At 30.0% G+C, this 15,273-nt stretch overlaps 3 protein-coding genes across 3 annotated transcripts in view; 1 reads left to right on the plus strand and 2 right to left on the minus strand.

The window, feature by feature from the left end:
• Window positions 1-5,845, minus strand: part of LOC107449271 (CUB domain-containing protein 2-like) — a 22,549-nt gene extending 16,704 nt beyond the window's left edge. Inside the window, exons 1-2 of the mRNA XM_016064762.4 lie at window positions 5,617-5,845; window positions 1,189-1,352 (exon numbers count right to left, since the gene is read on the minus strand). Coding sequence (XP_015920248.1) covers window positions 1,189-1,352; window positions 5,617-5,671 — 219 coding nt within the window. The 5' untranslated portion in view covers window positions 5,672-5,845. The remainder of the gene's footprint in view (window positions 1-1,188; window positions 1,353-5,616) is intronic.
• LOC107449272 (uncharacterized protein CG3556-like) overlaps window positions 1-15,273 on the minus strand; it is a 184,835-nt gene that overhangs the window by 50,948 nt on the left and 118,614 nt on the right. The window lies entirely within an intron of this gene.
• LOC107453130 (uncharacterized) lies at window positions 10,664-14,971 on the plus strand. The gene is made up of 3 exons (XM_043055942.2): window positions 10,664-11,345; window positions 12,597-13,383; window positions 14,696-14,971. The coding sequence occupies exons 1-3, from the start codon at window positions 11,232-11,234 to the stop codon at window positions 14,797-14,799; spliced, it is 1,005 nt and encodes a 334-aa protein (XP_042911876.1). The 5' UTR covers window positions 10,664-11,231; the 3' UTR covers window positions 14,800-14,971.

Genomic DNA, 15,273 nt, shown 5'->3' on the forward strand with positions numbered 1-15,273 from the left:
TATATATATAGTATTTTTATTGTTTTATTATTAAAGGGCATTTCATTCTAACAAGTATTTAAGTAACATGGTTTTCTGGAGTAAACGTGACTTGCAAACAGCATCCCTTTATTTCAATACATTCCGAAACTTACTTTTGCAAACATGTTCTTCCCTTCAAACCTGTTCAACATGTAGTTCACACTAAGCTCTTCGATCACAAACAGTTACTTATTTATTACCGAATATGACTGCTAAAGTTTCTTTATTTAGAAAATTAAGATAAAAAAAGATCTTCATTTTTTATCTTTATTTTTCGGAAAAAATAGCAAGCTTAGTAAATAGTCAGCTTTTCTAAATCGAATAACTTTGATTGGCAGAATATTTCTCATTTCTTAATAAGATTTAATTCTCAGCTAGCTGACAATTATTCTAAGTTTTCTTTCAATAAAAATTTGACAATAATTTAAAAAGGAATTTTACTTTAAAGGGAAAACATAAATTAAAATACCATAACAATTGATTAGTATATTAATGCAAAACTATTATACGTGGTAGCTTAAAGAATAAGATTTTGAGAAATGTTAAAATTTAATTAAATAGTTGGTAAAATAATTCGACGAAACACTCGCAGAGTAAATTATAGTGTAAATAATTAATTTTAAATTTTCTTGGCTTCTACCAAATAAAAACTGTTGATACTTTAAAAGTTTCAATTGAAAAATACAATGGAATTTTTTTTGAATTGCTTAATTAGTTTTAAAAATATGACTAAAAACGCAAAAAGTGAAATTAACATTAAAGAGTCCGAACTTTGAATCACTCTCCTGACCAAATATGGGGACCATTCTTTCCAAATTGCGGCTACCCCATATATTTTAAAGGTTAAGAATCCAAATATGTTTAAAAAAATATATGTTTATTCAGGGAAAGTACGTTTTTGTATCTGATTCGTAACTTTATTAATAGTTAGCACTAATTAATTAGCATATTTGAAGTCACCCCCGGGAACCATTTTAGTTGGGGAAAATCCGATCATTAGTACGAAAATTATTCAGGGTGAAATCTTTTTTTTCGGACTGTAATGTATAAATATGACAAGAAATTTTTTTCCAGGGTTATGATCACAAGTTTGATAACTTTAACTTCAAGGTGATTAGGAGCGAAGATGTTTTGTAATCACATGAAATTTATGAACGAAAAAGTTACCCTATTATGTAAACTGATGTTATTAAGTTGAATGAAAATCACATTCTTGTCTGGATTTTTCAGAGTCCAGCATCTATGGTAGAGGCTGCCGCCTCTCACGGTGTAGGAATTCGAAATTGTTCCTTTCAGCTCCTTTACATTTTTGCAAGAAGAATAGACCAAACCTAAAACATAATAGATATTTCATTTTATTTAATTGCAAGTTCTTAAACATTAAATTTGTTTTCATCTCATCTATAATTATAAGATAGGGAGTATATGCGTGTCTTATAATTTCGAAACCGTTTGTTTCCTTGAAGTTTGAACGTTCAGTTGAAGTTTGGATGTACACCCTTGTGCAAATTAATTGAAACAAACTCAATAAATTCAGAAAACTAAGAGAAAATGCTATTTTATTTAAATTTATACAAACTCAAAAATTTTTAGTACATAATATGATCTCCACGACACTTTATTAACATTTGGACACGATTCGGCATGGATTCCACTAATTTTTTACAGTCATTTATAATATTTGTGTCCTTGTACCACACATGAATTAACGCCGTGATTAGCTTCTCCATAGTTGTACAGTCCATATTTAATAGGCGATTCTTGCATATGGCCCAGAGATTCTCAATTGGGTTGATATCCGGAGAGTTCCCTGGCCATTCCAATGTCTCAATTTGATTCTCAGACATGAATTTCTTGACAATTTTGGACGTATGGCAAGGAGCTAAATCCTGTTGAAAAATCCCTGTTCCATCAGGGTATCGTTTCTTCAACTCTGGAACAACTTTTTTACCCAGAATAGTAATGTACTGCTCAGAACGCATCATACCGTCAATAGGCTGCAAAGGTCCAACCCCATTGTAACCGAAACAACCCCAAAACATCTTCTTTAAAAAACACGAAAAAAAAAGTTTGTTTCAATTAATTTGCACAAGGGTGTAGTTCAAACTTCAAGAACTATGTCTTGAAGTTTGAACAACGACTGCATAGCTCAAGATTTAGAATATCAGCTTCAGTAGATCTTTTGGAAGACACATATAAGGAATGAAATTTTCTTATTGGTTGAACAATAGCCATTGTTTTAAATTAAACTAAAGACGATTTTGGGTTAAATAAAATATTTTAAGCATAATATCAATTATGTTTTCAAGCTTATAGCTTCATATTTTTAAAAAAAATAAATTTAAAGCTGCAACATTTCTGTTATGTTAGTTGTTTTTTTTATGCATATTTTATCAGATGAACTTAATAATGAATATGAATGTGGTAGCATAGCAAACAGAATCATAATATTAGTATTTTTTACTTATCAGAAATAAGTGTTTATTTTTTTGAAACGCATTTTCCTTAGAAAAAAAACTAGATAATTCAAATTAACGGTCATTGAATTTAAAATAAAAAATCATGTATTAAGAAGAATTTATTTACTAAGAAGAGAAAGGTTGTTTATTCGTTTCTAGAAACCGTAAAACTCGCCGTTCTATTATAGTATGAATAATGTTAAATAAATTTTGGTGACTACTGGAATTGTGATAAATAGTCCAGTTTTAATAGGCATCAAAGGTAATAATAAGATAAGGTATTGTGGTAATATTTTTAACGGCCTCTCGAAAGGGATTAAGTACCGGAAAGTTACCTGATTGTGGTAAATTTTGACTATCATGATTTGGCTTCCAGCAATGGCATCATACCAAGTGCAGCAATGGCATCCAGCAATGGCATCATCAACGATAATTGGCATTTTTTAAACTTTAGTTTTTCGTTTTGTTTGTGTCTTTTGTGCATGATGCTGATCAATTCCGTTTTTTTATTTTTTTCGTACGAAAAACAGGTATTCATCTAGTTTTGTTTGGAATAAAATAGAATAAATGGTAAAAAGAATTAAATGAAAATATTCCTCCTTTTTTTTGGATTTCTCTTTCCATTTTTCTCCTAGTTTAATTCCTCTGAAATCGTGATTATACACACACATACAAAGTAATAAAAATGCAGATTAACATTTTCTTCATGAAGTACAATGGGTATCTTTTCTATATTTTTAGGACTCACAAAACAACAGGGTTTTTTGAAGAAAAAAAAACCCAGCTCAAATGAGTTTTCTCATGAAAAAAAAAATTTTGCCCTGGAGTAAGTGAATTTTATTCAGTTTTTTCATAAAAAAGACCCAATATCGCGTGAAGATAAGTGAGTTTTTTCAAGTATATTTTACATGTGTACTGATATTTACTAAATATAAACATAATATATATTACACGATGAAAAAAGTTTGCTTGATTATCACCAAATGGATAAATAAAATAAATAGTTATGAGAATATCTATTTCAGTCTTTTTTTATGTCTTCCAAATGTATAATGAATCGCATAATGATGAAGTTATTGAAATGATTCCTTGTGAAATAAACCCTGCTGTATCTGCTATTCAGATGCCTGTACGACGAAAGGTCATTTTCCAGGTGAGCATTGGAAAAAAATATATTTTTGAAACTCGTTAAAATGTAAAATATAAATTTAATCTCAAGCGTCTTAACGATTTCATGAAATATCAAAAAATCTCTCTTTATTTCTTCTTATTGAAATATTTGTACAGAACAGAAACTATTCAGTCATTAAGCGATTTCACAAGTTAGAATTAAAATAATCTATAATCAGAAATTGTTCTTGCTAGCCCGTCTGTCAAAAAAAAAGAAGTGAATATTTGAGTGATTAGATTAGACGTTTCGGCTTTCAATTAACACTCTAAATTATAGTTCTTTGACAAACTCTTGGTCTAATATTCTAAACATTTTCTTTAAATTCTTTTGATTTTGTCTGCAAAATGTACCATTGATGGAAACAGGTGCATTCAATAAGAGAAATCTTAATATATGATGGGTTATTTTGGTCAAATCTTTCAACATACTCAATACAGTATTTATTTATTTATTTTGCTGATAAAATTATTTTTACATTCTTTGCCTATAAGATCTTATTCATTTTCATCTATCAATGAATCAGAAGATATATGCAATTACTCACTGAAATAGTATTAATAAGGTCTCATCTTACTAATTGTAACTCTTCAAAAGATTTGAGACCACTGATAAAATAGTACTTGAGACCACTGTATAAAATAGTAGTTGAGACCACTGATAAAATTGAGATTGATAAAATATTTATAACAATACTATTATATAATTGTATTTACAGTATTGAAATTTACATTCAATCAAATTTTAATTAAACTTATTTTTTACAAATACTTCATTGTAAACAAATATTTATAATTGCATTGAATTCCTGCTCAGGATCCCGAATTTAATCGGACGTTGCATTTATAATAGTTAATGAGGTGATTTTTTTCGGTGCTCTTTTCTTCCGCTATTCTTTGCGTTACGTGGAGAGAAAAAACTAAGAAATACTCCCACGGTTAGCCCATTGACAAGAGGAAATTCATATTCAGTATATCACTGACGATAGCCCTAAGTTCAGTGCGAGCTGGAAGCCGAATTTGTATCGACCAACTATCACTGGGTTTCGAACTTGGAGCACCTCATTAAGAAGTGAGCGCTCTAACGCCTGAGCCACAGCGGCTTTGCCTAGCACATTTTAAAACTTTGATCTACAACATTTGAATTGTATTGTTTTTAAAAGCGTTTCCTAGATTTCCCGCATGCGATGCGTTAAAAAAGGTAGGGCAAATGATACAATTAACATAGACTTACAATTGTTTCGGCACTATACTAGGAATATCATTGCTGAGATATAACTCATGATACTCATATAATTTTTGTGTTTTGATACTAATTATGATACCTATTATAAAACAAGAGCAATACATATCTAAGATTTGTGTTCTAAGAATATAACTGATTTCTGCTCTTAAATTCTATTATTGGAAATATAATATATATATATATATACACTAGAGGGCTCCGCCCCCTNTATATATAAGAAAATATTAAAAAGCTCTTTCTGTAAACTGCAAGTAGTCTTTATATGAAATAATTTTTTAAAAAAATTATCAGATTATATTTAAATAAATATTTAAATATATTATATTTAAATGTAGGTCGCAAATTGAATCCGTAGATTAATTTCAAATATTTATTAAATCTGAGCATTTTTACCGTGATCCTATGGGATTCCTTTAGCAATATTTATTTATTTTATCACATCCTTAAATATGTCTTACAGTAGTCCTTCTTTTATAGCACCCTTTAAGATTTCATAGCTTTATAAGATTTGTCAGAAAATTCATATTCAATTCTTTTTGTGGGTTTTAAGTTTCACTTTAAAAACAAGTAACCTAATTTCAAGAACTAAAACGTTTTTTTACGATTTTTCAATAAATAAATAAATAAGAATAAAATAGATTAAAAAAATTAAATGCTTAAATATTATGTCAAAAAAAACGAAAAAGATTTCAAGATATATAATGATAAATATTTATTACTTACACATTTGCAAAAAAATCATTCCCAGAATATGCAAAAAATAATTTAAATGAGCCATTTTCACTGAGTAAGGTTTTTATGATAAAATAAAAGAGGAAATGTTCCTTTTATACAACTTAGTCACTTCAGTAAAGAAGATTGCATAGATATCTAACTCTTTATTATTTGTTGAAGCTGTATTTATGTGTTTTTCTGTCCAATTTATAATAAAGATAACACTGACGCTGTTAAACTTGCCAGCGGTCAATGCCAAATTAAGGGAGTTTTCCCTTCCCAAATGTCTATCATTAAAATATGATTTCAAGTGCCCAAGACGATAAAAAAGATGGATGCAACTTCCTTGTCTTATAAAGTAACTTTTCAAAATGAATGAAATCGTTGTTTAAGAAATTTTTTTTTTTTTTTTTTTTTGAGACTTATCTCTATATTTCATTCATACAATTANTTCTTTTTTTTTTTTTTGCGCCTTATCTCTATATTTTATTCATACAATTATCGTAAATTTAAGTTGCTTTAAGCGACAACACTAATGTGTTCACGTTTAATTTTTAGTCTCAAATCTTTTTTTCTATTACTTTCCAAAATAGTATCAAATTTCAGAGTGGTTTCATCATTTAGTTTGTTTAATTAAGAAAATGCAGTAAAGAAGTACTACTACTTGAGTTAATACTCAACAGTTCGAAATTGTGTTATATTACGTCAATACTTTTTTTTTCTTTACGATAGAATCTTGCAAACCTAATACCCTGGATGGGTATTTTTTTCTTTATTAGTTTTCTAATTTTATTCATCCCGTCTCTGTTTTCTGCAGTATGTTTCATTCCATTACTGATTTCAAACAAACATTTTCTGTTGACAAATCTGATTGATTGCTATACATATAAACGTCAGTTTGTTTCAACATAACTTTGAAATAAATTAATGAGACCAAACTTTTCCTCTATAAAAGCGGAAAGTTTGGGGCGAGCTTCAAAATTGAGATGGAAATAAAGCGAAGAGTGCTTGCTTTTGAAATGTTAACTTTTCACATTTTTATTTTAGAAATTCTGTTCTGCCAAATTTGTAAGTTAAAATTTTTATTTCGGAAATAATTTTATTTTCTTATCTGCAATTGCAAATACATTTTATTCTTATATTTTAAAGTAATGGTAGTTATTAAGAATTTGTTATTAATTTAAGTCGTCCACATACACTATGATTTTAAAGACATTTCTCATTCTTTTTAAAAATCTGAATTAAGATTTTGCGAAAAAAAATTTTTATTATTTTAAGAAGAGAAAAAATCTGTGCCTATTTCATATGTGTGCTAAATTACTAATACGAAGAAATAAATCTATCACGTTTTTAACCCCTTCAGCACCGTTTCTTACACATACGTGAAAGCCCGATTTATATTTCACCGATCATGGTTTAGAATTCTTTTTTCACTTTTAATTTTGTTATGCATTAAATTGATGAGTTCATTCTTGAGGTATGGGACCAGAGAAATCTCATAAATACTTCTTGAGTTGTGAATAAAAGAGAATTACATCGATATTTTTGTTTTTATTGTTTTAATTAAGAATCAGAAATTCTAACCTACATTTCAAACTGGATCGTTTTCAACATTAATTCAAATGAATATCACAAATAAAGAGGGTCCCAAACTGATTGACATGGTCCCAAAGGTTAGAGTTGAAGCAAGAAAAAAACCATGTCAAAGTATAAACTTACTGAGGCTGAAAAAGTCAGGCCAAAGAATGTAGACAGAAATACCTTGAGCGTTGCATACAAACGGAAAAACGAAAGGATTCCGTTCACAAACGCAAGCATGAAGCCCGTTCCTCACAAAAGTACCTAAGTGGTTGACATAATTGAACCCTTCCGAAGAGCAAATGGTGACTCTCCTAACATCTTTCATGTAAATACGAGAACTGGGTACTGATCACCAGGTTAGGGATAAAAGGATCCATTGTCAACGTACCCAATGACTTGCACAAGACCGTATACTGTCTTCCACACATTATAAATAATTCATTCAATATTCATGTAAAATTGGAAAAAAAAAGTTTAGCTTTCAAATCATATTTCATGTATGAACATGTGAATCCGAAACGGGTGTATGATGCAGCTTACAATCTCCATCGAACACCATTGTACCAATCCGAAAATGTTAATATTGATCTCGATTGGCTGTACAATGTCTATTCAGTCATCAGAAGAATTTACACAGAATGTGTCTGAGCTGCATTCTGATATGTCTGTGAAATTGTGTACCGAGCAGTTCAGGATTAACAGTTAAAATGTCCAAAATGAAAACACAATAAATTTGCTTTTCCAAAAAAAATTAGACAACAACCATTTTGCCAATGGTTTACCTATGATCGCCTTGCGGTGATCACTAATTTTCTCTTAAAATTTTATTAGTTTGTTTTATTATATGCATTTAATTTCAGGAGAATATGGAGAATAAATTTCTTTAAGAAATGAAGAAAGCTTGATTATACTGAGTAAATGTACATCCAGAGAATATCTGCATCAAACCTCTTAAAGTACTGTTTTAATTTAGGGACCCTTTATAAATGATGTCACTCTTGGAGGAGGGGGGGAAGGGAGGTTTGTGAGTTGTAAAAATTTGTGACACAGGGTATTATGATATAGGTGTAATATGAAGTGTACTGCCCCTCATTTTGGTTAAAATTAAAAAAATTTCAAAATCAGCAGCGCAAATTTTTTTTCTTCATTAAATTAAGAATTCATATAATAATTATTGTGACGGTTACTAATACTAATACTATTAAAACACGAAAATCAGAAATTAAAATATACTTTGAAATATACGTGTAATAATGGGAAAAAATATCAAACTTTTTGACAAAATTGAGAAGGGGATCAGAAATATTTTTTTTAAAAAGTGTTCAACATTATTTATGGACGGCTCCTTAGTTTTCACTTAAACTGTAAATTCCTGATTCAGCTGGAAGTATGTTCCTTTCAATTTTATAAACTCTTATTGAATATTATAATTTTTGCCAGAATCATGTTTAAAATTCACTTAATTCGAGATCAAGACATTTATAATCTTCTTTTCATTACATGATGTTATGGTAAAAAAAATGGTTTATTAAGATGCTTGAGAAACTGGAATTAATTGATTTTCTCAATAATTTAGATTTTTAAGACATAGCGTGGATTGACCATGTTATTATATGGCTCATTACTTGGTAAAAAATAAATGAAATGGGGACTTAATAAAACTCGAATAAGATCTTACTATTAATCAAATTTTATATTTTTTCAGCATAATTTATTTTGATTGACATTATATTTTTTATTTTTTATAAAAGACTTGATTGTATCTTACTGCTACGTAAGTGATTTTAAATAAAATGTTTTAAAAAGTTCTGTTACAATGTAAACAAAAGAAGTTTTACGAGGTAGATACAACTTCAAGATAGTTTTTTTTTTCATACGAAGAATTAAACTATACTACGGTTTATGATCGTATGAAAATTTTGAAACACCATAAAACTCTGAATCAAAATTTTAAGGCAATTTTTAAGACTCTAGAGGAAAAGCAAACTTTAATTTTTGATTCTAAGAACAATTTTTTTGTTTTTAATGTTCTTAGCTGATTTTGTTTCTAAATTTTGGTGACAAATTTTGGCGAGTTAGAATAAATGTTTATAAAAGTATACAGTATAGGAACAGTAAAACGAGCTGCATTTGTGAAGTTTTTTTTCCTAGTAATATATAAATTTATAATTATGAATAACTATTAATTCTATCATCAGAAAACATCTTGTAACGATATAGAAAGGTTAGTAGGCCTTTAAAGAAAATATTGGGGGCAATTGCTCACAATTAAAAAATTACATAAGCTCTAATGTAAATTTAAAAAGCAATTTTTAATAACATTTAACAATGCTATTTAGAAATGTATTTCAACAATGGTTGTCAAATAATTGAAATGATTCGTTTAGCAAATTTTAGGATTTGCGTGCATTTTAAGTCAACAATGAAATTCTCTTATTATTGTAATTTATTCTATTCTATCTTACTCATTTGAGTTGTGTGAAATCAAATGCTGTGAATTCAAATAAGTTTAGAAAAAACGTTGTTATTTAATACAAGATTTAAAATGGCGAAAGGTGCGAAAAAAATTTCAAATGATAAACGTGCTAAGCGCGTTAAGAAGGCAATTAAAATATTGCAAAAGGAGAAAAAATATACTATCCTTGGCTGTATTGGAGCAGGCTCTTTTGGACAAGTGTTCAGAATGAGAGAGCCCTTGAACAAATCTGAGCTGGCTGTAAAAATTGTGCCGTACGAGATGGTGTCAAAAGCCGAGTCTGAATTATGGAAAAATCTAAGACATCCCAACTTAGTCTCCTTGGTAGGCATGCACAAATTGAAGAGACAAAAAACTTTTGTCTTCTTGATGCCAGTATATCGAAGCACATTGCTTGATTCCATTCAAGACGCAGCCTTTCGAGAAAAGAAGGGAGCTTATAATATCGTGAAGTGTTGGCTGAAAGATGTGCTCCAAGGTTTGGACTATCTTCATTCTAACGGAGCTTGCCATCTTGATATTAAACTTGACAACGTACTCCTATCAGATGAAAATTCGGCACTCCTGTGCGATTTCACATTCTTGAGGGAGTCTAAAAAACCTCTCCACAAGTACGTATTTGGTTTTCAGTTATTATTTCATAAATGAAAGGATTTAGTTACTTCTGCTATCAAATGTAGTTTATATGGAATAGATGATTTTTGTGCTCTGGTAGCTTATGATTTTCTTTAAAAAAATTTATATATGTAAACACTGATTTGTGTATTACGACAAAAAAATTCTTTTTATTTTTAAAAAAAAATTTATTTTGTAAAAAACATTCTGATAAAACATACATAATTATTCATTTTAACTAGTAATGGGTACAAAGATCCTTAATATAAGCATTTGAAATTGAATGTTTAAAAAATAATCGTGTTAAGTTTATAAATAACAACATCTATCTTTTGAAGTAATTATTTTCTGAACTAAAGATTATAAATAATGCTATGTTTTAATTCAGGTTCATTATTTACAATTTAATGAATTGAGGTTGAATGAATACTGTTAAATGTCGTGGTAGGCAACTTAACTTAAAAATGAAATTTACTTAGCCAAAAATCAACGAAAAAATTTAATTTTGTGTTGTTGTCGTTTTGGCGTTCTTAGTTTAAACTTTCATCAATATGCTCTAAATGATTTTGGATAAAACTGAACTTCTGGTTTTGATTCGTTATTGCTATAAACGAGATCTTTAAGCAAGGGAAATTTTGACAAGCGTTGCAGAGCTTTTGAAACAACCTAACACCATATGTGTTTTCGTTTGAAGTGTATGAAATTTAATTGTAAAAAAGTTAAGACATTCAAGGTCAATTTTATTGAATTTCATCTTAAGTTTAGTCTTAATACAATAATATAGCTATTTTACCACAATTTAGCACTGTAAATTTAAAACAATGCTTCTTATTTATTAACCAAAAACAAAACTTTTTGTTGCAGACAACATATAGGCGTACCACTTGTATACCAACCCCCTGAAGTTGTCTTGTATAAAGAGAGAAAACACCTTGATGGACCTAGCATAGACATGTGGGCGTTCGGTTGTCTGGCTATGGAACTGCTTAGTTATTTCGCCATAACAAGAGCTGCACCTACGGACCAGAGAAAAGAAATGTATACGACAATACTTAACCGATTAGAGGTAGATTATTATTTCATGCTGTATAATCTAACAGTGGACTGATCATACGATTCAGTTTCTAGTAGATCACCTATGCCGCGAGTGAGTGTTAACTTTTATTAGTCTGCGAAGAGTTAGAGAGAATGCGGTATTGGTCCTCGTTAAACTGTTCATATAAACAGCTCGATTTCGCATACGGGTCTACCAAAGCGTGAGAGTCATTCCCTACGCAGAAGATCAAAATTGGGATGTCGTGTCTTTGGATGATACTTACACCCAATTTACACGAGGACAAAAAAAGGTGTCTGAAAGTAGTCTTTCGACGACACAAGCCTGAAAAAATGTTTGTCAAATTTACACCATTTCTGATGTTAAGAGCACCAACTTGTAAGGAGTAGCAAAAAATAATCACGTGACACAAAGAGCCAATCATCTCATGCCTGAATTCCGGCCTGACTCGAAGTTGTCTTCACCAGGCAATGCTTGCCTCTGAAAACAGTCTAGTTGAAAAATGAGGTTCACATTTGTCTGGTGACATCACGAGCGTGATACCAGGCCTCGTGTAAATGGGAAGTTAGGGATGTTTCACAGACCGCAGCTCCAGTTGTGATGCAAATTGAGTACTACCACTACTAGTCATACAGTTTGAAATCTGTTTAATGCCTTTCTCTTCAACGAACTTAACTTGAAATTACCAAACATTAACATCTGCGTAGTTGTAACTTACGAATTGAGACACCCACACACTTCATTTTCTTTGGTCAAAAATCGCTTCAGTTTTAAGCAAGCTATTTTATTTAATTTGAATACCCACGTGCAAATTTTATTGTGATTAAATAACACCTACATTGATTAAAAAAAATTTTTGGTTTGTAATTAAAGCGAAAACGCTTTCAAAATAGATATATTACATTTTTATTATTTTTTAATTTTTAAAGCTAGTTTTTAATTATATTAATATTTGTTTTAACCATCTCTATACTTTAATTTGAGATTTGATGAGTTTAGAAAATTAATTTCAAATGTGCCAGCAATCACCGACCTGATTTTTAACTCAATTAAATTCATTTTTGTAGCTTACTGGTACAAATACTTATCTTTCACAAATACTATTAAAAAAAAACTTCTTTCCTTCAAATCAGTCGGCAAGGATATGTAATGTAATGTGTGAAGTTATGAGACAAATATAACAAATTTAGAACTAAACATAAATCGAACTTATAACAACTATAATTAATATCTAAATATATACTAGCTATACTTTCTTCGCAGGAAAATAGATTACTGTGGCCAATAATGACAAAAATCTTCAGTGCTGATGACTTGCGTGAGACAGATGTGAAACTTGCTCTCCAATTCATTAAAGAGTTTTTGAAATTTGACGCTTCGCACAGACTACCAGCTTCTAAAGCATTGATGCACGACTTTTTTCACCAAGATGATGACAGCATTCATGATAACGTAGATGCTAAACACACATCACCGACGAATAGCACTGCGCAACACAGCGAGCATTTATCAGTAGATGAAGCTGCGATCTTAGAAAATATTGATGCAAACCAGACAAAAACTCTTTCCGAAAGAAATAGGATGCAAGTGAATGAATCCCAAATGAGTGAGATTGTTATTAATAAATCTACGGATGAGCAAAGTATGCCAGGAACGGAGATGATTACACTGATGTTGAATACTCTTTCCGTAAAGGGCATCAAGTTAGAGGATGAGTGCGGTATGAAACCGTCTGATATTGAGGAATCAGACAAGGAGCAAAGCGTGACAAAAACTGAAGATAATACAAGGATTGATATGGAGAAAAACATAGACCTCATTTTGCTTAAAATGACTGAATTGACAGATGAAGTGAAATACCTCCGTATCAAAATGGAGAATATGGAAAAGAGAATGGAGAATCTTATAAAGATAAACATGAACGACGAAACAATCACAAAAACTGGCGAATCAGGGAATATAAGAAATGAGATAAAAGGAGAGTCTATTGTTCATAAACCCATTGACAGCGTGAGGATAAACTCTGATGAAGTAGCGATTGCTCATAAAGGTGAGAACTCTTAAAACAAGTATAAACAAATACTTTTTCTTTAACCGATTTTGTTGACTTCGATAACTGCATTATTCAATTACTTAACAATTTTAAACAAACTTTTCTCCTTCAACCGTTTTTGTTAACTCTGAAAAACATAAAATTTAATCACTTTAGTATAAACAAAGAAATAATAAGCACACATACTCTACAAAGAAACTACAAAGAAAATTTCGCGGCAACTTTTATTTTTGTTTAAACTTCATTTTTGCTACCAATAAATTAATTAAAATATATTTTTTTGCTTATAAGATATATAGATAATATTAAGGTTAGTATAAAAGTTTGATAATCAATAAGTAATGTGCTAATATGATTAATATTATCTATGCAAAACCATTTTATGCTTAAATAAAACTGTACCATCTACATTAAGTGTAAATTTAAGATTCGATAATGTTTAAGAGTTAATTGTATTTCTACGCAGTTTATAAGGTGTCCCGTACTTTCTGCAATTAATTTAAATTTTTAAAAGCATGTCAAAAAGGAAGGCAAAATAGTCTACTCATTGGGGATAGCAAATATTAATTTCATCGAGGATGAAACAAAAATGCAATCGAAATCTAACAAATCCTTATTTAAAAAAGCGGGAAGTAAAACATCAAAACAAGATAAATAGTCCGTTTTTGAAAGTGTGAAGTGTTTCTAATAATCATGACATTACTCTTCGCAATTTTAATAATCAAACGGTCAATACGTATATTTGTTCGGGTTTATTTCAGAAAAGGATAACAAAAACACAATTTAAAATCTGCCATGACAAAACTTTTGTAATTGTCATAAATAAATAAATTCTAAATATATAGAAAGAGCAGCGATGGCTCAGGGGTTAGACAGTTCACCTACCAATGAGGTAACCAAGTTCGAATCCCAGCATTGACTGGTTGATATGAATTCTACCCCGTCTGACACCAAACACAGAGCTGACGTGAAATATCCTCAATAGTAGACGGATAATGGGTTATTGTCCCCTTGCCGTTACGCTTACCGCAAGAAGTTTTCGTGTTTTTCTTCTCTTTATAACGCAAATGCAGGTTGGTTGCATAAAATAGTCCTCAACGAAGGGTAGTTTGTCCCAATGCATCATCCAAGAGTTCCCTGGGTTAGGTTCAAAATTACAAAGCTACGGAATTGAACATTGATAGTCGTAAACTCAAAATTGAGTCGGCTTTTTAACGGCGGTTATGAAATAAGACTAAAATATCTATATAATTACTGATGAAAACTATTTTTGACAAAATGCTTAAAACTTTACTTTTTTTTAACATAGAGATTACAGTTAAAAAAGAAAAGAAGACAGGACGTGCTTTAAAGTGGATGAGAACTGCTTGCAGAAGTGCATTTAGTTTATTCAAGAAGAGAAGATCAAACTAACTACAAGTAAGATCTTTAATTTATAATTCTTTTTTTAAAAAAAATAAAACCTAAACTGAAAAAATTATGATACAAATATGTGGTACTTAAAAATAATTGTACTGGGCTCAGAATATTACTTAAATGCCTAAGATGGGGTCATAGATATATATATATGATCGCAGACTATTGAATCGGGTTAACTCATAAAACTAATTAAAAGATAAGTTTCTAATGTAATACTCACAATCCCAGTAGCGGAAGCCCTCCTGCACGGCATCAAGCTCAGAATGTTATTTTAGAATCTGCAGATTTTTTATCCGAGTTATCTTTATAATATTAAGAAAAAAAGCAAACGAACTATAAGCAAAAAATTGCTGAAACTCCTTTAAAATATATCTATAAATTTGTTTTTAAGAAAAATTAAAATGGTGAATGTCGAGAACACCACAAAGAACAAAAAGTAAAAAAAAATTAAACTGCTGTTTGTAGAAA

Source organism: Parasteatoda tepidariorum, chromosome 10, assembly GCF_043381705.1.
Source record: "Parasteatoda tepidariorum isolate YZ-2023 chromosome 10, CAS_Ptep_4.0, whole genome shotgun sequence".
NCBI lineage: Eukaryota > Metazoa > Arthropoda > Arachnida > Araneae > Theridiidae > Parasteatoda > Parasteatoda tepidariorum.

Bases quoted from the DNA above. Each gene is read 5' to 3' on its own strand.
- LOC107453130 (XM_043055942.2), top strand. From the start codon at position 11,232: ATGTGGGCGTTCGGTTGTCTGGCTATGGAACTGCTTAGTTATTTCGCC. The intron at 11,346-12,596 runs GTAGATTATTAT...CTTTCTTCGCAG, and splicing joins CAATACTTAACCGATTAGAG to GAAAATAGATTACTGTGGCC. The intron at 13,384-14,695 runs GTGAGAACTCTT...TTTTTAACATAG, and splicing joins AGTAGCGATTGCTCATAAAG to AGATTACAGTTAAAAAAGAA.